Here is a 27,964-nt window from a genome sequence, read left to right as displayed (position 1 = left end):
TGACGTATTTCCTGTATTGTCTGCGACTGTCTGTCGCCGAACCCGCCCAAGTTCGAAAAAAAGAAACATGTCGGGGAGAAGAGCACTTTGCAAAGATTCAAACGTGACATATGAAGTCACCGTCAACGATGGAGTTTATGCTGACTCAACCATCATTAAGGACAACTCTAAACAAGGGAAGTTCGTAGAAGACGATGATAGCGACCCACCGGTCGTCTTTTTCTGCGGGAGTTGCAAGTTGCCTGTCGGTGACTCGCTGTCTTGGGCTGGGAGTGAGGACGAAAAAAATCAAATACTGCTGAAACGTAAGTGGATAGCGGACTACATTGTAGATTTGGTTAGTGTGATAGCCTTGGTTGTGTCAGCATACCATGCAATACTCATTGTCGTGTCTGTTTTGACACTGAACAATGGCATTGAAGTCCCCCGCTGCAGCGCCCGGCTTTCCCAGATGGCGAAACGAGGTTCAAATTGTATTTGTCATCTGCGCCGAATACAACAGATGTAGACTTGACGGTGAAGTATTTAACTTTACAGTGGGAGTCCTTTCCCAACAATGCAGAGTTAATTAAAGATGCAAAATGCAGACATCGCTCCGTCCGACATTTCCTGGTTACAACAGTTTTTAGAAGTTGTCCTAATTTCATTTCTGTGACAAAAGGAACAAGGATAGTGTGTAGAGGAGAATCATTTGTACCTTCTTAACTACTGTGAAATATATTTTCCTTCGTCCAAAATGATGTATTTTCAGCTGTTTTGAAACGGGTGTACAAAACCAAAAAGTAAAAGACGCTAAAAACGGAAGCTAATCGCGGGAAGCATAGAAATAGTGCAGAACAGATCTACCGCTTCTTAGACTTGATTTCAATGACACATCTGTAACTCACACTTTTTTTATGTGAATTTGTTCTGGTCTCCTTAAAGAAAAATGACTTTGCAGATTAGAAATAACATGATTCGTTAGAATCAGAGCGGTTTGTTTGTTCTACATAATACGTTTTTGGACCCCGAAGAAATGATGTCGGACGAGCCGGGCTGCGTTCAGAAGGGCTGTCTAACTTCCAGGTACAAATTTATTTCTTAAGAATCCTCATTCGCTGCTGCCGCAGGAGGAACATTGTCCGATGTTGAGATGTGTCTGTTACTTGAACCCTGTGAAGCATTTATTTGGGTTGCAATTTCTGAGGCTGGTAGCTCTAATGAACTTATCCTCTGCAGCAGAGGTAACTCTGGGTCTTTCTTTCCTGTGGCGGTCCTCATGAGAGACTGTTTCATCATAGAGCTTGATGGTTTTTGTGACTGCACTTGTAGGATCTTTCAAAGTTGTTTACATTTTCAGGATTAATTGACCGTGTCAAATTTGTCCTTCCTCCTGCTGAATGCAGCCCGGCTTGTCCGACGTCATCGGTCCCTACCCATATGAAAGTAGCCACAACGGTGGAATTTGCTGTTTCCTTCAAAATAAAAGTCCCTCCTCCACTTTGATTAGTCACAGAATGCCACGGGTGTGGATTTAAGCATCAAATGCTTGCTTACGAGCCCATCCCAAGGATGCAACGTTAGAGAAATATTAACATAGAATACACTAGAATGGAGCTATGTACAGGGAGTACCAAATGAACTAGTGGAATTATGCCATATTTGGACTAAGTACGGCTAAACAAGGTTGCAATGTTGCATCATTTAAAATGACTATAATTCGTTTGACAACAAACCAAACTGTTAATCCCACAGTGGATGTATTGGACTGTATTTGCATCGAGGGTGTACTTGGTGCCTTTTGAAAGTATTCAGACCCCTTCACTTTATTCCACATTTTGTTACTTTACAGCCTTAATTTAAAATAGATTTAAATTAAAAAATACTCTGCAATCTACACACACTACCCCATAAGGACAAAGCGAAAACAAGTTTTTGGAAATGTTTGCAAATGTATTACAAATAAACAACAGATACCTTATTTATTTACTCTAAATGGAGCTCAGGTGCATCCTGTTTCCATTGATCATCCTTGATGTTTCTATAACTTGGAGTCCACCTGTGGTAAATTCAATTGATTGGACATGATTTGGAAAGGCACACACCTGTCTATATAAGGTCCCACAGTTGACAGTACATGTCAGAGCAAAAACCTGGTTCCATCCTTACGGTGAAGCATGGTGGTGGCAGCATCATGCTGTGGGGATGTTTTTCAGCGGCAGGGACTGGGAGACTAATCGGGATGGAGACAAAGATAAACTGGGCAAAGTACAGAGAGATCCTTGATGAAAACCTGCTCTAGAGTGCTCAGGACCTCAGACTGGGGTGAAGGTTCACCTTCCAACAAGACATCGACCCTAAGCACACAGCCAAGACAACACAGGAGTGGCTTCAGGACAAGTCTCTGAATGTCCTTGAGTGGCCCAGCAAGAGCCCGGACTTGAACCTGATCTAACATCTCTGGAGAGACCTGAAAATAGCTGTGCAGCGACGCTCCCCATCCAACCTGACAGAGCTTGAGAGGATCTGCAGAGAAGAACGGGAGAAACTCCCCAAATAAAGGTGTGCCAAGCTTGTAGCGTCATACCCAAGAAGACTTCACGTAGTCGGTGTCAATACTTATGTACATGTGATATTTTAATAAATTAACACAATTCTAAACCTGTTTTTGCTTTGTCATTATTGGGTATTGTGTGTAGATTGAAGAGAAACCTATTTATTCACATTTTGGTACAAGGCTTTAACCTAAAACAAAATGTGGAAAAAGTCAAGAGGTCTGAGTCCTTTCCGAAGGCCGTGTTTATGAACCGTACAAGCCTTAACTCATTTCATGTGTAAAATCCATAGGTATCAGCCTGCTCAGTAACACCCACAGTACACTACTATGTAAACTTCACACACATATTACTGTCTTGGTTCTATTGCAGGTCTCTGGAACTACTGTGACATTATCCTTATTAGCTCTGAATGATCAATACACGTAATAAATTGACTTGTGAGCTAATGCAGTGGGTTAGTTAATCTACTTGGTGACCCCTGCCCTACTCAGTGGGTTAGTTAATCTAGTTGGTGACCCCTGTCCTACTCAGTGGGTTAGTTAATCTAGTTGGTGACCCCTGCCCTACTCAGTGGGTTAGTTAATCTAGTTGGTGACCCCTGTCCTACTCAGTGGGTTAGTTAATCTAGTTGGTGACCCTTGCCCTACTCAGTGGGTTAGTTAATCTAGTTGGTGACCCCTGTCCTACTCAGTGGGTTAGTTAATCTACTTGGTGACCCCTGCCCTACTCAGGGGGTTAGTTAATCTACTTGGTGGCGCCTGCCCTACTCAGTGGGTTAGTTAATCTAGTTGGTGACCCCTGCCCTACTCAGTGGGTTAGTTAATCTACTTGGTGACCCCTGCCCTACTCAGGGGGTTAGTTAATCTAGTTGGTGACGCCTGCCCTACTCAGTGGGTTAGTTAATCTAGTTGGTGACCCCTGCCCTACTCAGTGGGTTAGTTAATCTACTTGGTGACGCCTGCCCTACTCAGTGGGTTAGTTAATCTAGTTGGTGACCCCTGCCCTACTCAGGGGGTTAGTTAATCTACTTGGTGACGCCTGCCCTACTCAGCGTATGTGAATTGACACTAATCTCGCACGCAAAGTTCGACTCCCTTTTGGGATTTCAGTTTGAATCATTTATAGAAAAGATTTTACAGTGATACCCTGTTCCATGTGCCACAGCGAGGGGTACATGATGGAATTGGCAAGACCACAAACACATCTTTGATCAGGCTTATGTCTAAGGACAAGACAGATTGATTTCCTAATTAGATATTGTTCTCCCAATTTCCCAAAGAGACTGAACAATTCCCTCTTTTTATATTGCAGGTGTCAGTGACAATGTTTTGGTTGGCAAAGAAACTCACTTCTCCGGTACCTGTAAGAAGGATCTAGGCTGGTAAGCGAGCGTATGTCTGTTAGCGTATGTCTGTTTGTCTAGCTAGCTGCTAATAACCTCTGCCAAATTCCTCACTGTTTACCTTCGTAAAGTACTAACTGTGTCACATTGTGATGGACTATAGGGTTAGAATTAGAGGTCGACCGATTAATCGGAATGGCCGATTTCAAGTTTTCATAACAATCGGAAATCTGTATTTTTGGACACCGATTTGTCCGTTAAAAAAAAAAGAAGCTAGGCAAGTCAGTTAAGAACACATTCTTATTTTCAATGACGGCCTAGGAACAGTGGGTTAACTGCCTCGTTCACGGGCAGAACGACAGATTGTCAGCTCGGGGATCCAGTCTTGCAACTTTACTAGTCCAACGCTATAACCACCTGCCTCTCGTTGCACTCCACAAGGAGTGTTGTTACGCGAATGCAGTAAGCCTAGGTAAGTTGCTAGCTAGCATTAAACTTATCTTGTAAAAAACAATCAATCATAATCACTAGTTATTAACTACACATGGTTGATGATATTACTAGTTTATCTAGCGTGTCCTGCGTTGCATATAATCTGACTGAGCATACAAGTATCTGACTGAGCGGTGGTAGGCAGAAGCAGGCTCGTAAGCATTCATTCAAACAGCACTTTCGTGCGTTTTGCCAGCAGCTCTTCATTGTGTGTCAAGCATTGCGCTGTTTGACTTCAAGCCTATCAACTCCCGTGATGAGGTTGGTGTAACCGATGTGAAATAGCTAGCTGTTAGCGGGGTGCGTGCTAATAGCGTTTCAAACGTCACTCCCTCTGAGACTAGGAGTGGTTGTTCCCCTTGCTCTGCATGGGTAACGCTCTGCATGGGTAACGCTGCTTCGAGGGTGGCTGTTGTCGATGTGTTCCTGGTTCGAGCCCAAGAAGGAGCGTGGAGAGGGACGGAAGCTATATTGTTACACAATACTAAAGTGTGTATATGTATATATGAACATCCAATAGTCAAAGGTTAATGAAATACAAATGGTATAGAGGGAAATAGTCCTATAATAACTACAACCTAAAACTTCCTACCTGGGAATATTGAAGACTCGTGTTAAAAGGAACCACCAGCTTTCATATGTTCTCATGTTCTGAGCAAGGAACTGAAACGTTAGCTTTCTTACATGGCACATATTGCACTTTTACTTTCTTCTCCAACACTTTGTTTTTGCAGTATTTAAACCAAATTGAACATGTTTCATTATTTATTTGAGGCTAAATAGATTTTTATTGATGTATTATATTAAGTGTTCGTTCAGTATTGTTGTTAATTGTCATTATTACAAATGCATTTTAAAAATCGTCAGATCGGTATTGGCTTTTTTGGTCCTCCAATAATCGGTATCGGCGTTGAAAAATCATAATCGGTCGACCTCTAGTTAGAATGGTGGAACCCGGTCCTATAGGGTTAGAATGGTGGAACCCGGTCCCATAGGGTTAGAATGGTGGAACCCGGTCCTATAGGGTTAGAATGGTGGAACCCGGTCCTATAGGGTTAGAATGGTGGAACCCGGTCCTATAGGGTTAGAATAGTGGAACCCGGACCCGCGGGTGATAATCTGAAAACAAGACTCCCTAAATTCTATCAGCATATCGAATGTGCTACCAGGGCTGGTAAAACCCTGGATCATTGTTATTCTAACTTCTGCGACGCATATAAGGCCCTCCCCCGCCCTCCTTTTGGAAAAGCTGACCACGACTAAAACAGGAAAGCTCCCGCGCCCAGGTCTGTTCAACGCTGCTCCGACCAATCTAATTCCACGCTTCAAGATTGCTTCGATCATGTGGATTGGGATGTGTTCGGCATTGCGTCAAACAACAACATTGATGAATACGCTGATTCGGTGAGCGAGTTTATTAGCAAGTGCATCGGCGATGTCGTACCCACAGCAACTATTAAAACATTCCCAAACCAGAAACCGTGGGTTGATGGCAGCATTCGCGCGAAACTGAAAGCGCAAACCACTGCTTTTAACCAGGGCAAGGTGACCAGAAACATGACCGAATACAAACAGTGTAGCTATTCCATCCGCAAGGCAATCAAACAAGCTAAGCGTCAGTATAGAGACAAAGTAGAGTCGCAATTCAACGGCTCAGACACGAGGTATGTGCCAGGGTCGACAGTCAATCACGGATTACAAAAAGAAAACCAGCCCCGTTGCGGACCAGGATGTCTTGCTCCCAGACAGACTAAACAACTTCTTTGCTTGCTTTGAGGACAATACACTGACACGGCCCGCAACCAAAACATGCGGGCTCTCCTTCACTGCAGCCGATGTGAGTAAAACTTTTAAACGTGTCAACCCTCGCAAGGCTGCCGGCCCAGACGGCATCCCCAGCCACGTCCTCAGAGCATGCGCAGACCAGCTGGCTGGTGTGTTTACGGACATATTCAATCAATCCTTACCCCAGTCTGCTGTTCCCACATGCTTCAAGAGGGCCACCATTGTTCCTGTTCCCAAGAAAGCTAAGGTAACTGAGCTAAACTAATACTGCCCCGTAGCACTCACTTCCGTCATCATGAAGTGCTTTGAGAGACTAGTCAAGGACCATATCACCTCCACCCTACCTGACACCCTAGACCCACTCCAATTTGCTTACCGCCCCAATAGGTCCACAGACGACGCAATCGCAACCACACTGCCCTAACCCATCTGGACAAGAGGAATACCTATGTGAGAATGCTGTTCATCGACTACAGGTCAGCATTTAACACCATCGTGCCCTCCAAACTCGTCATTAGGCTCGAGACCCACCCCGCCCTCTGCAACTGGATCCTGGACTTCCTGACATTCAAAACAACAGAAATTCCATAATTAAAATTCCTCAAACATACAAGTATTTTACACCATTTTAAAGATAAACTTCTCGTTAATCCAACCACAGTGTCCGATTTCAAAAAGGCTTTACTGCGAAAGCACACCAAACGATTGTTAGGTCAGAGCCAAGTCACAGAAAAACACAGCCATTTTTCCAGGCAAAGAGAGGAGTCACAAAAAACAGAAATAGAGAAAATTAATCACTAACCTTTGATCTTCATCAGATAACACTCATAGGAATTCATGTTACACAATATGTTTTGTTATGTAAAGTTCATATTTATATCCAAAAATCTTTACATTGGCGCGTGATATTCCCCCTGACCTGCCGTGTGATATTCCCCCCCTGACCTGCCGTGTGATATTCCCCCCCTGACCTGCCGTGTGATATTCCCCCCCCTGACCTGTCGTGTGATATTCCCCCCCCCTGACCTGTCGTGTGATATTCCCCCTGACCTGCCGTGTGATATTCCCCCCCTGACCTGTCGTGTGATATTCCCCCTGACCTGCCGTGTGATATTCCCCCCCTTACCTGTCGTGTGATATTCCCCCTGACCTGCCGTGTGATATTCCCCCCCCTGACCTGCCGTGTGATATTCCCCCTGACCTGCCGTGTGATATTCCCCCCCCTGACCTGCCGTGTGATATTCCCCCTGACCTGCCGTGTGATATTCCCCCCCTGACCTGCCGTGTGATATTCCCCCCCTGACCTGCCGTGTGATATTCCCCCCCTGACCTGTCGTGTGATATTCCCCCCCTGACCTGCCGTGTGATATTCCCCCTGACCTGCCGTGTGATATTCCCCCCCTGACCTGTCGTGTGATATTCCCCCTGACCTGCCGTGTGATATTCCCCCCCTGACCTGCCGTGTGATATTCCCCCCCCCCCTGACCTGCCGTGTGATATTCCCCCCCTGACCTGCCGTGTGATATTCCCCCCCCTGACCTGTCGTGTGATATTCCCCCCCCTGACCTGTCGTGTGATATTCCCCCCCCTGACCTGTCGTGTGATATTCCCCCCCTGACCTGTCGTGTGATATTCCCCCCCCTGACCTGTCGTGTGATATTCCCCCTGACCTGCCGTGTGATATTCCCCCTGACCTGCCGTGTGATATCCCCCCCCCCCCCCGCCTGACCTGTCGTGTGATATTCCCCCCGCCTGACCTGTCGTGTGATATCCCCCCCCCTGACCTGCCGTGTGATATCCCACCCCTGACCTGCCGTGTGATATCCCACCCCTGACCTGCCGTGTGATATCCCCCCCCTGACCTGTCGTGTGATATCCCACCCCTGACCTGCCGTGTGATATTCCCCCTGACCTGCCGTGTGATATTCCCCCTGACCTGCCGTGTGATATTCCCCCCCCCTGACCTGTCGCGTGATATTCCCCCCCCTGACCTGTCGTGTGATATTCCCCCTGACCTGCCGTGTGATATTCCCCCTGACCTGCCGTGTGATATCCCCCCCCCCCCTGACCTGTCGTGTGATATTCCCCCCGCCTGACCTGTCGTGTGATATCCCCCCCCCTGACCTGTCGTGTGATATCCCCCCCCCCCTCCCTGACCTGCCGTGTGATATCCCACCCCTGACCTGCCGTGTGATATCCCCCACCCTGACCTGTCGTGTGATATTCCCCCCCTGACCTGTCGTGTGATATTCCCCCCCTGACCTGCCGTCTGATATTCCCCCTGACCTGCCGTGTGATATTCCCCCCCCTGACCTGTCGTGTGATATTCCCCCTGACCTGTCGTGTGATATTCCCCCTGACCTGTCGCGTGATATTCCCCCCCCCCCTGACCTGTCGCGTGATATTCCCCCCCTGACCTGTCGCGTGATATTCCCCCCCTGACCTGCCGTGTGATATTCCCCCTGACCTGCCGTGTGATATTCCCCCCCCCTGACCTGTCGCGTGATATTCCCCCCCTGACCTGCCGTGTGATATTCCCCCTGACCTGCCGTGTGATATCCCCCCCCCCCCCTGACCTGTCGTGTGATATTCCCCCCGCCTGACCTGTCGTGTGATATCCCCCCCCCCCTGACCTGTCGTGTGATATCCCCCCCCCCCCCCTGACCTGCCGTGTGATATCCCACCCCTGACCTGCCGTGTGATATCCCCCCCCTGACCTGTCGTGTGATATTCCCCCCCTGACCTGTTGTGTGATATTCCCCCTGACCTGTCGCGTGATATTCCCCCCCCCCCCTGACCTGTCGCGTGATATCCCCCCCCTGACCTGTCGCGTGATATCCCCCCCCTGACCTGTCGCGTGATATTCCCCCCCTGACCTGTCGTGTGATATTCCCCCTGACCTGTCGCGTGATATTCCCCCCCCCCTGACCTGTCGCGTGATATTCCCTCCCTGACCTGCCGTGTGATATTCCCCCCCCTGACCTGCCGTGTGATATTCCCCCCCCTGACCTGCCGTGTGATATTCCCCCCCCTGACCTGTCGTGTGATATTCCCCCTGACCTGTCGCGTGATATTCCCCCCCTGACCTGCCGTGTGATATTCCCCCTGACCTGCCGTGTGATATTCCCCCCCCTGACCTGTCGCGTGATATTCCCCCCCTGACCTGCCGTGTGATATTCCCCCTGACCTGCCGTGTGATATCCCCCCCCCCCCTGACCTGTCGTGTGATATTCCCCCCGCCTGACCTGTCGTGTGATATCCCCCCCCCTGACCTGTCGTGTGATATTCCCCCCCCCCCCCCTGACCTGCCGTGTGATATCCCACCCCTGACCTGCCGTGTGATATCCCCCCCCCTGACCTGTCGCGTGATATTCCCCCCCCTGACCTGTCGCGTGATATTCCCCCCCTGACCTGCCGTGTGATATTCCCCCCCCTGACCTGCCGTGTGATATTCCCCCTGACCTGCCGTGTGATATTCCCCCTGACCTGCCGTGTGATATTCCCCCCCTGACCTGCCGTGTGATATTCCCCCCCTGACCTGCCGTGTGATATTCCCCCCCTGACCTGCCGTGTGATATTCCCCCCCTGACCTGCCGTGTGATATTCCCCCCCTGACCTGCCGTGTGATATTCCCCCTGACCTGCCGTGTGATATTCCCCCCCTGACCTGTCGTGTGATATTCCCCCTGACCTGTCGTGTGATATTCCCCCTGACCTGCCGTGTGATATTCCCCCCCTGACCTGCCGTGTGATATCCCCCCCCCCCCTGACCTGCCGTGTGATATTCCCCCCCCTGACCTGTCGCGTGATATTCCCCCCCTGACCTGTCGTGTGATATTCCCCCTGACCTGTCGTGTGATATTCCCCCTGACCTGCCGTGTGATATTCCCCCTGACCTGCCGTGTGATATCCCCCCCCCCCCCGCCTGACCTGTCGTGTGATATTCCCCCCGCCTGACCTGTCGTGTGATATCCCCCCCCCTGACCTGTCGTGTGATATTCCCCCCCCCCCTGACCTGCCGTGTGATATCCCACCCCTGACCTGCCGTGTGATACCCCCCCCTGACCTGTCGTGTGATATTCCCCCCCTGACCTGCCGTGTGATATTCCCCCTGACCTGCCGTGTGATATTCCCCCTGACCTGCCGTGTGATATTCCCCCCCCCTGACCTGTCGCGTGATATTCCCCCCCCTGACCTGTCGTGTGATATTCCCCCTGACCTGCCGTGTGATATTCCCCCTGACCTGCCGTGTGATATCCCCCCCCCCCCTGACCTGTCGTGTGATATTCCCCCCGCCTGACCTGTCGTGTGATATCCCCCCCCCCTGACCTGTCGTGTGATATTCCCCCCCCCCTCCCTGACCTGCCGTGTGATATCCCACCCCTGACCTGCCGTGTGATATCCCCCCCCCTGACCTGTCGTGTGATATTCCCCCCCTGACCTGTCGTGTGATATTCCCCCCCTGACCTGCCGTCTGATATTCCCCCTGACCTGCCGTGTGATATTCCCCCCTCTGACCTGTCGTGTGATATTCCCCCTGACCTGTCGTGTGATATTCCCCCTGACCTGTCGCGTGATATTCCCCCCCCCCCTGACCTGTCGCGTGATATTCCCCCCCTGACCTGTCGCGTGATATTCCCCCCCTGACCTGTCGCGTGATATTCCCCCCCTGACCTGTCGCGTGATATTCCCCCCCTGACCTGTCGCGTGATATTCCCCCCCTGACCTGTCGCGTGATATTCCCCCCCTGACCTGCCGCGTGATATTCCCCCTGACCTGCCGTGTGATATTCCCCCCCCCTGACCTGCCGTGTGATATTCCCCCTGACCTGCCGTGTGATATTCCCCCCGCCTGACCTGCCGTGTGATATTCCCCCCGCCTGACCTGCCGTGTGATATTCCCCCCGCCTGACCTGTCGTGTGATATCCCCCCCCCCTGACCTGTCGTGTGATATTCCCCCCCCCCCCCCTGACCTGCCGTGTGATATCCCACCCCTGACCTGCCGTGTGATATCCCCCCCCCTGACCTGTCGTGTGATATTCCCCCCCTGACCTGCCGTGTGATATTCCCCCTGACCTGCCGTCTGATATTCCCCCTGACCTGCCGTGTGATATTCCCCCCCCTGACCTGTCGTGTGATATTCCCCCTGACCTGTCGCGTGATATCCCCCCCCCCCCCCTGACCTGTCGCGTGATATTCCCCCCCTGACCTGCCGTGTGATATTCCCCCTGACCTGCCGTGTGATATTCCCCCCCCTGACCTGTCGCGTGATATTCCCCCCGCCTGACCTGTCGTGTGATACCCCCCCCCCTGACCTGTCGTGTGATATTCCCCCCCCCCCCCCCTGACCTGCCGTGTGATATCCCACCCCTGACCTGTCGTGTGATATTCCCCCCCTGACCTGTTGTGTGATATTCCCCCTGACCTGTCGCGTGATATTCCCCCCCCCCTGACCTGTCGCGTGATATTCCCCCCCCCCGACCTGTCGCGTGATATTCCCCCCCCGACCTGCCGTGTGATATTCCCCCCCCTGACCTGCCGTGTGATATTCCCCCCCCTGACCTGCCGTGTGATATTCCCCCCCCTGACCTGTCGTGTGATATTCCCCCTGACCTGTCGCGTGATATTCCCCCCCCCCTGACCTGTCGCGTGATATTCCCCCCCCCCTGACCTGTCGCGTGATATTCCCCCTGACCTGCCGTGTGATATTCCCCCCCCTGACCTGTCGCGTGATATTCCCCCCCTGACCTGCCGTGTGATATTCCCCCTGACCTGCCGTGTGATATCCCCCCCCCCCTGACCTGTCGTGTGATATTCCCCCCGCCTGACCTGTCGTGTGATATCCCCCCCCCTGACCTGTCGTGTGATATTCCCCCCCCCCCCCCTGACCTGCCGTGTGATATCCCACCCCTGACCTGCCGTGTGATATCCCCCCCCCTGACCTGTCGTGTGATATTCCCCCCCTGACCTGTTGTGTGATGTGATATCCCCCCCCCTGACCTGTCGTGTGATATTCCCCCTGACCTGTCGTGTGATATTCCCCCTGACCTGTCGCGTGATATTCCCCCCCCCGACCTGTCGCGTGATATTCCCCCCCCCCCTGACCTGTCGCGTGATATTCCCCCCCCCTGACCTGCCGTGTGATATTCCCCCTGACCTGCCGTGTGATATTCCCCCTGACCTGCCGTGTGATATTCCCCCCGCCTGACCTGCCGTGTGATATTCCCCCCGCCTGACCTGCCGTGTGATATTCCCCCCGCCTGACCTGTCGTGTGATATCCCCCCCCCTGACCTGTCGTGTGATATTCCCCCCCCCCCCCTGACCTGCCGTGTGATATCCCACCCCTGACCTGCCGTGTGATATCCCCCCCCCTGACCTGTCGTGTGATATTCCCCCCCTGACCTGTCGTGTGATATTCCCCCCTGACCTGCCGTGTGATATTCCCCCTGACCTGCCGTCTGATATTCCCCCTGACCTGCCGTGTGATATTCCCCCCCCTGACCTGTCGTGTGATATTCCCCCTGACCTGTCGCGTGATATCCCCCCCCCCCCTGACCTGTCGCGTGATATTCCCCCCCTGACCTGCCGTGTGATATTCCCCCTGACCTGCCGTGTGATATCCCCCCCCCCTGACCTGTCGTGTGATATTCCCCCCGCCTGACCTGTCGTGTGATATCCCCCCCCCTGACCTGTCGTGTGATATTCCCCCCCCCCCCCCCTGACCTGCCGTGTGATATCCCACCCCTGACCTGTCGTGTGATATTCCCCCCCTGACCTGTTGTGTGATATTCCCCCTGACCTGTCGCGTGATATTCCCCCCCCCCTGACCTGTCGCGTGATATTCCCCCCCCCCTGACCTGTCGCGTGATATTCCCCCCCTGACCTGCCGTGTGATATTCCCCCCCCTGACCTGCCGTGTGATATTCCCCCCCCTGACCTGCCGTGTGATATTCCCCCCCCTGACCTGTCGTGTGATATTCCCCCTGACCTGTCGCGTGATATTCCCCCCCCCCTGACCTGTCGCGTGATATTCCCCCCCCCCTGACCTGTCGCGTGATATTCCCCCTGACCTGCCGTGTGATATTCCCCCCCCTGACCTGTCGCGTGATATTCCCCCCCTGACCTGCCGTGTGATATTCCCCCTGACCTGCCGTGTGATATCCCCCCCCCCCTGACCTGTCGTGTGATATTCCCCCCGCCTGACCTGTCGTGTGATATCCCCCCCCCTGACCTGTCGTGTGATATTCCCCCCCCCCCCCCCCTGACCTGCCGTGTGATATCCCACCCCTGACCTGCCGTGTGATATCCCCCCCCCTGACCTGTCGTGTGATATTCCCCCCCTGACCTGTTGTGTGATGTGATATCCCCCCCCCTGACCTGTCGTGTGATATTCCCCCTGACCTGTCGTGTGATATTCCCCCTGACCTGTCGCGTGATATTCCCCCCCCCGACCTGTCGCGTGATATTCCCCCCCCCCCTGACCTGTCGCGTGATATTCCCCCCCCCCTGACCTGCCGTGTGATATTCCCCCTGACCTGCCGTGTGATATTCCCCCTGACCTGCCGTGTGATATTCCCCCCGCCTGACCTGCCGTGTGATATTCCCCCCGCCTGACCTGCCGTGTGATATTCCCCCCGCCTGACCTGTCGTGTGATATCCCCCCCCCTGACCTGTCGTGTGATATTCCCCCCCCCCCCCTGACCTGCCGTGTGATATCCCACCCCTGACCTGCCGTGTGATATCCCCCCCCCTGACCTGTCGTGTGATATTCCCCCCCTGACCTGCCGTGTGATATTCCCCCTGACCTGCCGTCTGATATTCCCCCTGACCTGCCGTGTGATATTCCCCCCCCTGACCTGTCGTGTGATATTCCCCCTGACCTGTCGCGTGATATCCCCCCCCCCCCTGACCTGTCGCGTGATATTCCCCCCCTGACCTGCCGTGTGATATTCCCCCTGACCTGCCGTGTGATATCCCCCCCCCCTGACCTGTCGTGTGATATTCCCCCCGCCTGACCTGCCGTGTGATATCCCCCCCCCTGACCTGTCGTGTGATATTCCCCCCCCCCCCCCTGACCTGCCGTGTGATATCCCACCCCTGACCTGCCGTGTGATATCCCCCCCCCTGACCTGTCGTGTGATATTCCCCCCCTGACCTGTTGTGTGATGTGATATCCCCCCCCCTGACCTGTCGTGTGATATTCCCCCTGACCTGTCGTGTGATATTCCCCCTGACCTGTCGCGTGATATTCCCCCCCCCCGACCTGTCGCGTGATATTCCCCCCCCCCCTGACCTGTCGCGTGATATTCCCCCCCCCCCCTGACCTGCCGTGTGATATTCCCCCTGACCTGCCGTGTGATATTCCCCCTGACCTGCCGTGTGATATTCCCCCCGCCTGACCTGCCGTGTGATATTCCCCCCGCCTGACCTGCCGTGTGATATTCCCCCCGCCTGACCTGTCGTGTGATATCCCCCCCCCCCTGACCTGTCGTGTGATATTCCCCCCCCCCCCTGACCTGCCGTGTGATATCCCACCCCTGACCTGCCGTGTGATATCCCCCCCCCTGACCTGTCGTGTGATATTCCCCCCCTGACCTGCCGTGTGATATTCCCCCTGACCTGCCGTCTGATATTCCCCCTGACCTGCCGTGTGATATTCCCCCCCCCCGACCTGTCGCGTGATATTCCCCCCCCCCCTGACCTGTCGCGTGATATTCCCCCCCCCCCCTGACCTGCCGTGTGATATTCCCCCTGACCTGCCGTGTGATATTCCCCCTGACCTGCCGTGTGATATTCCCCCCGCCTGACCTGCCGTGTGATATTCCCCCCGCCTGACCTGCCGTGTGATATTCCCCCCGCCTGACCTGTCGTGTGATATCCCCCCCCCTGACCTGTCGTGTGATATTCCCCCCCCCCCTGACCTGCCGTGTGATATCCCACCCCTGACCTGCCGTGTGATATCCCCCCCCCTGACCTGTCGTGTGATATTCCCCCCCTGACCTGCCGTGTGATATTCCCCCTGACCTGCCGTCTGATATTCCCCCTGACCTGCCGTGTGATATTCCCCCCCCTGACCTGTCGTGTGATATTCCCCCTGACCTGTCGCGTGATATCCCCCCCCCCCCTGACCTGTCGCGTGATATTCCCCCCCTGACCTGCCGTGTGATATTCCCCCCCCTGACCTGCCGTGTGATATTCCCCCCCCTGACCTGCCGTGTGATATTCCCCCCCCTGACCTGTCGTGTGATATTCCCCCTGACCTGTCGCGTGATATTCCCCCCCCCCTGACCTGTCGCGTGATATTCCCCCCCCCCTGACCTGTCGCGTGATATTCCCCCTGACCTGCCGTGTGATATTCCCCCCCCTGACCTGTCGCGTGATATTCCCCCCCTGACCTGCCGTGTGATATTCCCCCTGACCTGCCGTGTGATATCCCCCCCCCTGACCTGTCGTGTGATATTCCCCCCGCCTGACCTGTCGTGTGATATCCCCCCCCCTGACCTGTCGTGTGATATTCCCCCCCCCCCCCCTGACCTGCCGTGTGATATCCCACCCCTGACCTGCCGTGTGATATCCCCCCCCCCTGACCTGTCGTGTGATATTCCCCCCCTGACCTGTTGTGTGATGTGATATCCCCCCCCCTGACCTGTCGTGTGATATTCCCCCTGACCTGTCGTGTGATATTCCCCCTGACCTGTCGCGTGATATTCCCCCCCCCCGACCTGTCGCGTGATATTCCCCCCCCCCCTGACCTGTCGCGTGATATTCCCCCCCCCCCCTGACCTGCCGTGTGATATTCCCCCTGACCTGCCGTGTGATATTCCCCCTGACCTGCCGTGTGATATTCCCCCCGCCTGACCTGCCGTGTGATATTCCCCCCGCCTGACCTGCCGTGTGATATTCCCCCCGCCTGACCTGTCGTGTGATATCCCCCCCCCCCTGACCTGTCGTGTGATATTCCCCCCCCCCCCTGACCTGCCGTGTGATATCCCACCCCTGACCTGCCGTGTGATATCCCCCCCCCTGACCTGTCGTGTGATATTCCCCCCCTGACCTGCCGTGTGATATTCCCCCTGACCTGCCGTGTGATATTCCCCCCCCCCGACCTGTCGCGTGATATTCCCCCCCCCCCTGACCTGTCGCGTGATATTCCCCCCCCCCCCTGACCTGCCGTGTGATATTCCCCCTGACCTGCCGTGTGATATTCCCCCTGACCTGCCGTGTGATATTCCCCCCGCCTGACCTGCCGTGTGATATTCCCCCCGCCTGACCTGCCGTGTGATATTCCCCCCGCCTGACCTGTCGTGTGATATCCCCCCCCTGACCTGTCGTGTGATATTCCCCCCCCCCCTGACCTGCCGTGTGATATCCCACCCCTGACCTGCCGTGTGATATCCCCCCCCCTGACCTGTCGTGTGATATTCCCCCCCTGACCTGCCGTGTGATATTCCCCCTGACCTGCCGTCTGATATTCCCCCTGACCTGCCGTGTGATATTCCCCCCCCTGACCTGTCGTGTGATATTCCCCCTGACCTGTCGCGTGATATCCCCCCCCCCCCTGACCTGTCGCGTGATATTCCCCCCCTGACCTGCCGTGTGATATTCCCCCTGACCTGCCGTGTGATATCCCCCCCCCCGACCTGTCGTGTGATATTCCCCCCGCCTGACCTGTCGTGTGATATCCCCCCCCCTGACCTGTCGTGTGATATTCCCCCCCCCCCCCCCCTGACCTGCCGTGTGATATCCCACCCCTGACCTGCCGTGTGATATCCCCCCCCTGACCTGTCGTGTGATATTCCCCCCCCTGACCTGTCGTGTGATATTCCCCCCCCTGACCTGCCGTGTGATATCCCCCCCCCTGACCTGTCGTGTGATATTCCCCCCCCCCCCCCCCCGACCTGTCGTGTGATATTCCCCCCGCCTGACCTGTCGTGTGATATCCCCCCCCCTGACCTGTCGTGTGATATCCCCCCCCCCCCCTGACCTGCCGTGTGATATCCCACCCCTGACCTGCCGTGTGATATCCCACCCCTGACCTGCCGTGTGATATCCCACCCCTGACCTGCCGTGTGATATCCCACCCCTGACCTGCCGTGTGATATCCCCCCCCTGACCTGTCGTGTGATATTCCACCCCTGACCTGTCGTGTGATATTCCCCCTGACCTGTCGCGTGATATTCCCCCCCCCCTGACCTGTCGCGTGATATCCCCCCCCTGACCTGCCGTGTGATATTCCCCCTGACCTGCCGTGTGATATTCCCCCCCCCTGACCTGTCGCGTGATATTCCCCCCCTGACCTGTCGTGTGATATTCCCCCTGACCTGTCGCGTGATATTCCCCCCCCCCCTGACCTGTCGCGTGATATTCCCCCCCCCTGACCTGTCGCGTGATATTCCCCCCCTGACCTGCCGTGTGATATTCCCCCTGACCTGCCGTGTGATATCCCCCCCCTGACCTGTCGTGTGATATTCCCCCCGCCTGACCTGTCGTGTGATATCCCCCCCCCTGACCTGTCGTGTGATATTCCCCCCCCCCCCCCCCTGACCTGCCGTGTGATATCCCACCCCTGACCTGTCGCGTGATATTCCCCCCCTGACCTGCCGTGTGATATTCCCCCCCCTGACCTGCCGTGTGATATTCCCCCCCCTGACCTGCCGTGTGATATTCCCCCCCCTGACCTGCCGTGTGATATTCCCCCCCCTGACCTGTCGTGTGATATTCCCCCTGACCTGTCGCGTGATATTCCCCCCCCCCGACCTGTCGCGTGATATTCCCCCCCTGACCTGCCGTGTGATATTCCCCCTGACCTGCCGTGTGATATCCCCCCCCCCCTGACCTGTCGTGTGATATTCCCCCCGCCTGACCTGTCGTGTGATATCCCCCCCCCTGACCTGTCGTGTGATATTCCCCCCCCCCCCCCCCGACCTGCCGTGTGATATCCCACCCCTGACCTGCCGTGTGATATCCCCCCCCCTGACCTGTCGTGTGATATTCCCCCCCTGACCTGTTGTGTGATGTGATATCCCCCCCCTGACCTGTCGTGTGATATTCCCCCTGACCTGTCGTGTGATATTCCCCCTGACCTGTCGCGTGATATTCCCCCCCCCCTGACCTGCCGTGTGATATTCCCCCTGACCTGCCGTGTGATATTCCCCCTGACCTGCCGTGTGATATTCCCCCCGCCTGACCTGCCGTGTGATATTCCCCCCGCCTGACCTGCCGTGTGATATTCCCCCCGCCTGACCTGTCGTGTGATATCCCCCCCCCCTGACCTGTCGTGTGATATTCCCCCCCCCCCCCTGACCTGCCGTGTGATATCCCACCCCTGACCTGCCGTGTGATATCCCCCCCCCTGACCTGTCGTGTGATATTCCCCCCCTGACCTGCCGTGTGATATTCCCCCTGACCTGCCGTCTGATATTCCCCCTGACCTGCCGTGTGATATTCCCCCCCCTGACCTGTCGTGTGATATTCCCCCTGACCTGTCGCGTGATATCCCCCCCCCCCCCTGACCTGTCGCGTGATATTCCCCCCCTGACCTGCCGTGTGATATTCCCCCTGACCTGCCGTGTGATATTCCCCCCCCTGACCTGTCGCGTGATATTCCCCCCCTGACCTGCCGTGTGATATTCCCCCTGACCTGCCGTGTGATATCCCCCCCCCTGACCTGTCGTGTGATATTCCCCCCGCCTGACCTGTCGTGTGATATCCCCCCCCCTGACCTGTCGTGTGATATTCCCCCCCCCCCCCCCCTGACCTGCCGTGTGATATCCCACCCCTGACCTGTCGTGTGATATTCCCCCCCTGACCTGTTGTGTGATATTCCCCCTGACCTGTCGCGTGATATTCCCCCCCCCCTGACCTGTCGCGTGATATTCCCCCCCCCCGACCTGTCGCGTGATATTCCCCCCCTGACCTGCCGTGTGATATTCCCCCCCCTGACCTGCCGTGTGATATTCCCCCCCCTGACCTGCCGTGTGATATTCCCCCCCCTGACCTGTCGTGTGATATTCCCCCTGACCTGTCGCGTGATATTCCCCCCCCCCTGACCTGTCGCGTGATATTCCCCCTGACCTGTCGCGTGATATTCCCCCTGACCTGCCGTGTGATATTCCCCCCCCTGACCTGTCGCGTGATATTCCCCCCCTGACCTGCCGTGTGATATTCCCCCTGACCTGCCGTGTGATATCCCCCCCCCCTGACCTGTCGTGTGATATTCCCCCCGCCTGACCTGTCGTGTGATATCCCCCCCCCTGACCTGTCGTGTGATATTCCCCCCCCCCCCCCTGACCTGCCGTGTGATATCCCACCCCTGACCTGCCGTGTGATATCCCCCCCCCTGACCTGTCGTGTGATATTCCCCCCCTGACCTGTTGTGTGATGTGATATCCCCCCCCCTGACCTGTCGTGTGATATTCCCCCTGACCTGTCGTGTGATATTCCCCCTGACCTGTCGCGTGATATTCCCCCTGACCTGTCGCGTGATATTCCCCCCCCCCGACCTGTCGCGTGATATTCCCCCCCCCCCTGACCTGTCGCGTGATATTCCCCCCCCCCTGACCTGCCGTGTGATATTCCCCCTGACCTGCCGTGTGATATTCCCCCTGACCTGCCGTGTGATATTCCCCCCGCCTGACCTGCCGTGTGATATTCCCCCCGCCTGACCTGCCGTGTGATATTCCCCCCGCCTGACCTGTCGTGTGATATCCCCCCCCCTGACCTGTCGTGTGATATTCCCCCCCCCCCCTGACCTGCCGTGTGATATCCCACCCCTGACCTGCCGTGTGATATTCCCCCCCCCTGACCTGTCGTGTGATATTCCCCCCCTGACCTGCCGTGTGATATTCCCCCTGACCTGCCGTCTGATATTCCCCCTGACCTGCCGTGTGATATTCCCCCCCCTGACCTGTCGTGTGATATTCCCCCTGACCTGTCGCGTGATATCCCCCCCCCCCCTGACCTGTCGCGTGATATTCCCCCCCTGACCTGCCGTGTGATATTCCCCCTGACCTGCCGTGTGATATCCCCCCCCCCTGACCTGTCGTGTGATATTCCCCCCGCCTGACCTGTCGTGTGATATCCCCCCCCCTGACCTGTCGTGTGATATTCCCCCCCCCCCCCCCTGACCTGCCGTGTGATATCCCACCCCTGACCTGTCGTGTGATATTCCCCCCCTGACCTGTTGTGTGATATTCCCCCTGACCTGTCGCGTGATATTCCCCCCCCCTGACCTGTCGCGTGATATTCCCCCCCCCCTGACCTGTCGCGTGATATTCCCCCCCTGACCTGCCGTGTGATATTCCCCCCCCTGACCTGCCGTGTGATATTCCCCCCCCTGACCTGCCGTGTGATATTCCCCCCCCTGACCTGTCGTGTGATATTCCCCCTGACCTGTCGCGTGATATTCCCCCCCCCCTGACCTGTCGCGTGATATTCCCCCCCCCCTGACCTGTCGCGTGATATTCCCCCTGACCTGCCGTGTGATATTCCCCCCCCTGACCTGTCGCGTGATATTCCCCCCCTGACCTGCCGTGTGATATTCCCCCTGACCTGCCGTGTGATATCCCCCCCCCCCTGACCTGTCGTGTGATATTCCCCCCGCCTGACCTGTCGTGTGATATCCCCCCCCCTGACCTGTCGTGTGATATTCCCCCCCCCCCCCCCCCCTGACCTGCCGTGTGATATCCCACCCCTGACCTGCCGTGTGATATCCCCCCCCCTGACCTGTCGTGTGATATTCCCCCCCTGACCTGTTGTGTGATGTGATATCCCCCCCCCTGACCTGTCGTGTGATATTCCCCCTGACCTGTCGTGTGATATTCCCCCTGACCTGTCGCGTGATATTCCCCCCCCCGACCTGTCGCGTGATATTCCCCCCCCCCCTGACCTGTCGCGTGATATTCCCCCCCCCCTGACCTGCCGTGTGATATTCCCCCTGACCTGCCGTGTGATATTCCCCCTGACCTGCCGTGTGATATTCCCCCCGCCTGACCTGCCGTGTGATATTCCCCCCGCCTGACCTGCCGTGTGATATTCCCCCCGCCTGACCTGTCGTGTGATATCCCCCCCCCTGACCTGTCGTGTGATATTCCCCCCCCCCCCTGACCTGCCGTGTGATATCCCACCCCTGACCTGCCGTGTGATATCCCCCCCCCTGACCTGTCGTGTGATATTCCCCCCCTGACCTGCCGTGTGATATTCCCCCTGACCTGCCGTCTGATATTCCCCCTGACCTGCCGTGTGATATTCCCCCCCCCTGACCTGTCGTGTGATATTCCCCCTGACCTGTCGCGTTATATCCCCCCCCCCCCTGACCTGTCGCGTGATATTCCCCCCCTGACCTGCCGTGTGATATTCCCCCTGACCTGCCGTGTGATATCCCCCCCCCCTGACCTGTCGTGTGATATTCCCCCCGCCTGACCTGTCGTGTGATATCCCCCCCCCTGACCTGTCGTGTGATATTCCCCCCCCCCCCCCCTGACCTGCCGTGTGATATCCCACCCCTGACCTGTCGTGTGATATTCCCCCCCTGACCTGTTGTGTGATATTCCCCCTGACCTGTCGCGTGATATTCCCCCCCCCCTGACCTGTCGCGTGATATTCCCCCCCCCCTGACCTGTCGCGTGATATTCCCCCCCTGACCTGCCGTGTGATATTCCCCCCCCTGACCTGCCGTGTGATATTCCCCCCCTGACCTGCCGTGTGATATTCCCCCCCCTGACCTGTCGTGTGATATTCCCCCTGACCTGTCGCGTGATATTCCCCCCCCCCTGACCTGTCGCGTGATATTCCCCCCCCCCTGACCTGTCGCGTGATATTCCCCCTGACCTGCCGTGTGATATTCCCCCCCCTGACCTGTCGCGTGATATTCCCCCCCTGACCTGCCGTGTGATATTCCCCCTGACCTGCCGTGTGATATCCCCCCCCCCTGACCTGTCGTGTGATATTCCCCCCGCCTGACCTGTCGTGTGATATCCCCCCCCCTGACCTGTCGTGTGATATTCCCCCCCCCCCCCCCCCTGACCTGCCGTGTGATATCCCACCCCTGACCTGCCGTGTGATATCCCCCCCCCTGACCTGTCGTGTGATATTCCCCCCCTGACCTGTTGTGTGATGTGATATCCCCCCCCCTGACCTGTCGTGTGATATTCCCCCTGACCTGTCGTGTGATATTCCCCCTGACCTGTCGCGTGATATTCCCCCCCCCCGACCTGTCGCGTGATATTCCCCCCCCCCCTGACCTGTCGCGTGATATTCCCCCCCCCCCCTGACCTGCCGTGTGATATTCCCCCTGACCTGCCGTGTGATATTCCCCCTGACCTGCCGTGTGATATTCCCCCCGCCTGACCTGCCGTGTGATATTCCCCCCGCCTGACCTGCCGTGTGATATTCCCCCCGCCTGACCTGTCGTGTGATATCCCCCCCCCTGACCTGTCGTGTGATATTCCCCCCCCCCCCTGACCTGCCGTGTGATATCCCACCCCTGACCTGCCGTGTGATATCCCCCCCCCTGACCTGTCGTGTGATATTCCCCCCCTGACCTGCCGTGTGATATTCCCCCTGACCTGCCGTCTGATATTCCCCCTGACCTGCCGTGTGATATTCCCCCCCCTGACCTGTCGTGTGATATTCCCCCTGACCTGTCGCGTGATATCCCCCCCCCCCTGACCTGTCGCGTGATATTCCCCCCCTGACCTGCCGTGTGATATTCCCCCTGACCTGCCGTGTGATATCCCCCCCCCCGACCTGTCGTGTGATATTCCCCCCGCCTGACCTGTCGTGTGATATCCCCCCCCCTGACCTGTCGTGTGATATTCCCCCCCCCCCCCCTGACCTGCCGTGTGATATCCCACCCCTGACCTGCCGTGTGATATCCCCCCCCTGACCTGTCGTGTGATATTCCCCCCCCTGACCTGTCGTGTGATATTCCCCCCCCTGACCTGTCGTGTGATATTCCCCCCCCTGACCTGCCGTGTGATATTCCCCCCCCCCCCCCCCGACCTGTCGTGTGATATTCCCCCCGCCTGACCTGTCGTGTGATATCCCCCCCCCTGACCTGTCGTGTGATATCCCCCCCCCCCCCCCTGACCTGCCGTGTGATATCCCACCCCTGACCTGCCGTGTGATATCCCACCCCTGACCTGCCGTGTGATATCCCACCCCTGACCTGCCGTGTGATATCCCACCCCTGACCTGCCGTGTGATATCCCCCCCCTGACCTGTCGTGTGATATTCCACCCCTGACCTGTCGTGTGATATTCCCCCTGACCTGTCGCGTGATATTCCCCCCCCCCTGACCTGTCGCGTGATATCCCCCCCCTGACCTGCCGTGTGATATTCCCCCTGACCTGCCGTGTGATATTCCCCCCCCCTGACCTGTCGCGTGATATTCCCCCCCTGACCTGTCGTGTGATATTCCCCCTGACCTGTCGCGTGATATTCCCCCCCCCCCTGACCTGTCGCGTGATATTCCCCCCCCCTGACCTGTCGCGTGATATTCCCCCCCTGACCTGCCGTGTGATATTCCCCCTGACCTGTCGCGTGATATTCCCCCCCCCCCTGACCTGTCGCGTGATATTCCCCCCCCCTGACCTGTCGCGTGATATTCCCCCCCTGACCTGCCGTGTGATATTCCCCCTGACCTGTCGTGTGATATTCCCCCCCCTGACCTGTCGTGTGATATTCCCCCTGACCTGTCGCGTGATATTCCCCCCCCCCCCTGACCTGTCGCGTGATATTCCCCCCCTGACCTGCCGTGTGATATTCCCCCTGACCTGCCGTGTGATATTCCCCCCCCCCCTGACCTGCCGTGTGATATTCCCCCTGACCTGCCGTGTGATATCCCCCCCCCCCCCCCTGACCTGTCGTGTGATATTCCCCCCGCCTGACCTGTCGTGTGATATCCCCCCCCCTGACCTGTCGTGTGATATTCTCCCCCCCCCCCCTGACCTGCCGTGTGATATCCCCCCCCCCCTGACCTGCCGTGTGATATTCCCCCCCTGACCTGTCGTGTGATATTCCCCCCCTGACCTGTCGCGTGATATTCCCCCTGACCTGTCGCGTGATATTCCCCCCCCCCCCGACCTGTCGCGTGATATTCCCCCCCCCTGACCTGTCGTGTGATATTCCCCCCCCCCCCCTGACCTGCCGTGTGATATTCCCCCCCCGACCTGTCGTGTGATATCCCCCCTGACCTGCCGTGTGATATTCCCCCTGACCTGCCGTGTGATATTCCCCCCCCTGACCTGCCGTGTGATATTCCCCCCCCTGACCTGTCGTGTGATATTCCCCCTGACCTGTCGCGTGATATTCCCCCCCCCCCCTGACCTGTCGCGTGATATTCCCCCCCTGACCTGCCGTGTGATATTCCCCCTGACCTGCCGTGTGATATTCCCCCCCCCCCTGACCTGCCGTGTGATATTCCCCCTGACCTGCCGTGTGATATCCCCCCCCCCCCCCCTGACCTGTCGTGTGATATTCCCCCCGCCTGACCTGTCGTGTGATATCCCCCCCCCTGACCTGTCGTGTGATATTCTCCCCCCCCCCCCCTGACCTGCCGTGTGATATCCCCCCCCCCTGACCTGCCGTGTGATATTCCCCCCCTGACCTGTCGTGTGATATTCCCCCCCTGACCTGTCGCGTGATATTCCCCCTGACCTGTCGCGTGATATTCCCCCCCCCCCCGACCTGTCGTGTGATATTCCCCCCCCCCCCCTGACCTGTCGTGTGATATTCCCCCCCCCCCCCTGACCTGCCGTGTGATATTCCCCCCCCGACCTGTCGTGTGATATCCCCCCTGACCTGCCGTGTGATATTCCCCCTGACCTGCCGTGTGATATTCCCCCCCCTGACCTGCCGTGTGATATTCCCCCCCCCCCCCCCCCCCTGACCTGTCGTGTGATATTCCCCCTGACCTGCCGTGTGATATCCCCCCCCCCCCCCCCCCCCTGACCTGTCGCGTGATATTCCCCCTGTTACAGCCTGAAAGTCCATCTGACCTGTCGTGGCTGCAGCTCTCTGCTTGGCATCGTCTACATCTCTACACCCAGGAAACTGGACCACATCAGGTCTCTGTTCTGCCTCAATGTGTCTGCCATAGAGAGGTGAGCCATGTAGCGATGTGGGGGGGGGGGGGGGGGAGTCTGAGCAGGACTTAAACCAGTGACTGATATAGTTGTAGTAAACATTGGCTGTTAAATATTGGTGATTTTCACACTGTTTATGCAGCACTGGTTGTCCTGTCTTCATGGCAACGGTCTGCAAATCTGGCTGCTGTGATTGATAAACTCCCATTTCTGTTAGGTGAAATACCAATGTTTTTTTTATTTTTATTGTTCATATTCTTTGTAGATCTGTGTGGAAATATGTATCTCTTAGTGTGGTCTCTCTCACACCGGGACACCATCACACAGCATCTCTGACACTCAAGATGATAAATCATGTTGCCAGTAGTAACAGCCCCGCTATAATATTTTAGATGCATTTACGAGACAATAGTTTGTCTATTCTGTTGGCTTTAAAAAAAATAATTTAAAAGTAATTTGTATTGATGTAAAATCATTCTGTGGTCCGTGCAGCTATGTCCTGGGGTCTTCCAGTCAGCAGGTGGCAGCAGTGAGCCCCAAGCAGCAGCCGGTCACTCTGGAGTACAGACAGGCTGTAGAGCGACAACTGGATGAGGTAACCCTCTTTGAACTGTGATGCTTCCCATTAGTTCACTACTGTTGATCAGGGCTCTGTCATGTGTATTTGAAGAAGGTATTACTTGCAATGATCTCGTGGGAGTGGATTGGTTAAGACACACCCACATCAAACCACGCCTCCCTCACTACCCACCCACATTAAACCACGCCTCCCTCACTACCCACCCACATTAAACCACGCCTCCCTCACTACCCACCCACATCAAACCACGCCTCCCTCACTACCCACCCACATCAAACCACGCCTCCCTCACTACCCACCCACATTAAACTACCCCTCTTTACTAAAGTAATTTCATGCCATACATTTATATTGAAGTAAAAATTCAGAGTTGTGCCCATTGATGAGGACATGTTGTCCGGTGGACATCTGGTCTGGTGGAGAGACATGCCAAACTGGGTCTTCGTTAGCCAATAGAGAGAGACCCGGGACATTGGCCTTAATCTACGAACCAATCATCTCCCACAGCAACTTCCTCCTAACTGTCCCCGTGCCTCGCAGTCCCCGTGCCTCGCAGTCCCCATGCCTTGCAGTCGTGTGATTCGCCAAAAAATGAAATGACAAGTACTTTACTCAGTATGTCAGTCCTATAGAATTCTATGGTCACTGTGGAGATCCCAGGCTTATAGGCTGGAGACGAGGTTATTGACAAGCCAATCGTAGACACGAGGCATGAGGGCACACTGGTGGCACACTGGTACTCAGGCTTGTTCTTTGTCTGCTTAGTACCTGTGTTTGTCTTGGAGAGAAACACACACTAGATGGTGGTGTTGCTCAGGAACGGCATTCAGACACTCCTCGACACTGCACCAGCAGGAACAATAGAATGTCCTTCTCCATTTATTTGTGTGTGTGTGTGGGGGGGGGGGGGTCTGACTTAAGGTGCCTCCCAGCTGAAACAGTTTGGCAGCGTTTGTGCATATATTATGATGACGTTTTGGACTCTGGCCGGGGCTACGGACTCTGGCCGGGGCTACGGACTCTGGCCGGGGCTACGGACTCTGGCCGGGGCTACGGACTCTTTCATAGAAAAATACTTCACCAGTCGTCTTAGTTCGATGTCAAATTGTGTCGCCTAAGATCTCTTCAGCAAAAATGTCAATTAATGGCCGATTTTCTCGCGGTACAGGATCTTTGATTTAATTCTATTTTGAAGAAGTGTATACCGACTACGCCGACTCAAAAATGGACGAACTACTATTGCCGCTTTTTCAAGCCAAGGTGTTTTAATGCGAACAAAGTCGTTAGACTCGACGCCAGCTGAACTGTGACGTGCTCAGACACTTGTTTCTTAATGTATTCTGTCTGAGAGGCAGAGACCATGTTTGGGTTTCCTTTACTCAGACTTGTTTCTTAATGTATTCTGTCTGAGAGGCAGAGACCATGTTTGGGTTTCCTTTACTCAGACTTGTTTCTTAATGTATTCTGTCTGAGAGGCAGAGAGACCATGTTTGGGTTTCCTTTACTCAGACTTGTTTCTTAATATATTCTGTCTGAGAGGCAGAGACCATGTTTGGGTTTCCTTTACTCAGACTTGTTTCTTAATGTATTCTGTCTGAGAGGCAGAGACCATGTTTGGGTTTCCTTTACTCAGACACTTGTTTCTTAATGTATTCTGTCTGAGAGGCAGAGACCATGTTTGGGTTTTCCACCTTGTAAATTTAATGACTTCTCATCCTCTCCTTCCCTCCCTCTCTCCCTCCGTTCTCTATCCCCATCTGTCTCTCCTCCCTCTCCTCTGTCCCTCCCTCCTCCCTTTCTTCCCCCTCCTCCCTTCCTTCTCTCATCTCCCTCCCCTCTCTAGATTAAGGCGGTGACTCTGTCTATGGGGCAGAGGTTGTTGGTGCTGGAGGGTGACCAGCAGAGTAAAAGTCAGATGTGATGATGCATCTTGACAGTGATGGACCACACTACGTCATGGGGGGGGGGGGGGCCCTGTGAGGTCTCACATACACACACACACACACACACACAGTACTAAGTAACTCAACCCTCCCTCCCCATTTCTACCTAAATCCCACTTTGCCCCCCCCTTTGTTAGTTCTGATGGGGAACAAACAGCCACAACCTGTTTGTTCCACAAGGTTTAAACACCTCTAGCACA

The 27,964-nt window shown here is 56.0% G+C and overlaps 1 protein-coding gene across 1 annotated transcript; it reads left to right on the top strand.

The window, feature by feature from the left end:
* Positions 1 to 27,964, top strand: mis18a (MIS18 kinetochore protein A). Its single transcript, XM_036989439.1, has 5 exons — positions 1 to 305; positions 3,849 to 3,918; positions 25,137 to 25,259; positions 25,734 to 25,836; positions 27,665 to 27,964. The coding sequence occupies exons 1-5, from the start codon at positions 68 to 70 to the stop codon at positions 27,740 to 27,742; spliced, it is 612 nt and encodes a 203-aa protein (XP_036845334.1). The 5' UTR covers positions 1 to 67; the 3' UTR covers positions 27,743 to 27,964.

Source organism: Oncorhynchus mykiss, chromosome 10 (genome assembly GCF_013265735.2).
Source record: "Oncorhynchus mykiss isolate Arlee chromosome 10, USDA_OmykA_1.1, whole genome shotgun sequence".
Taxonomy (NCBI): domain Eukaryota; kingdom Metazoa; phylum Chordata; class Actinopteri; order Salmoniformes; family Salmonidae; genus Oncorhynchus; species Oncorhynchus mykiss.
Note: the sequence above shows the minus strand (reverse complement) of the source record. Positions and strands in the feature narration are given on the sequence as shown.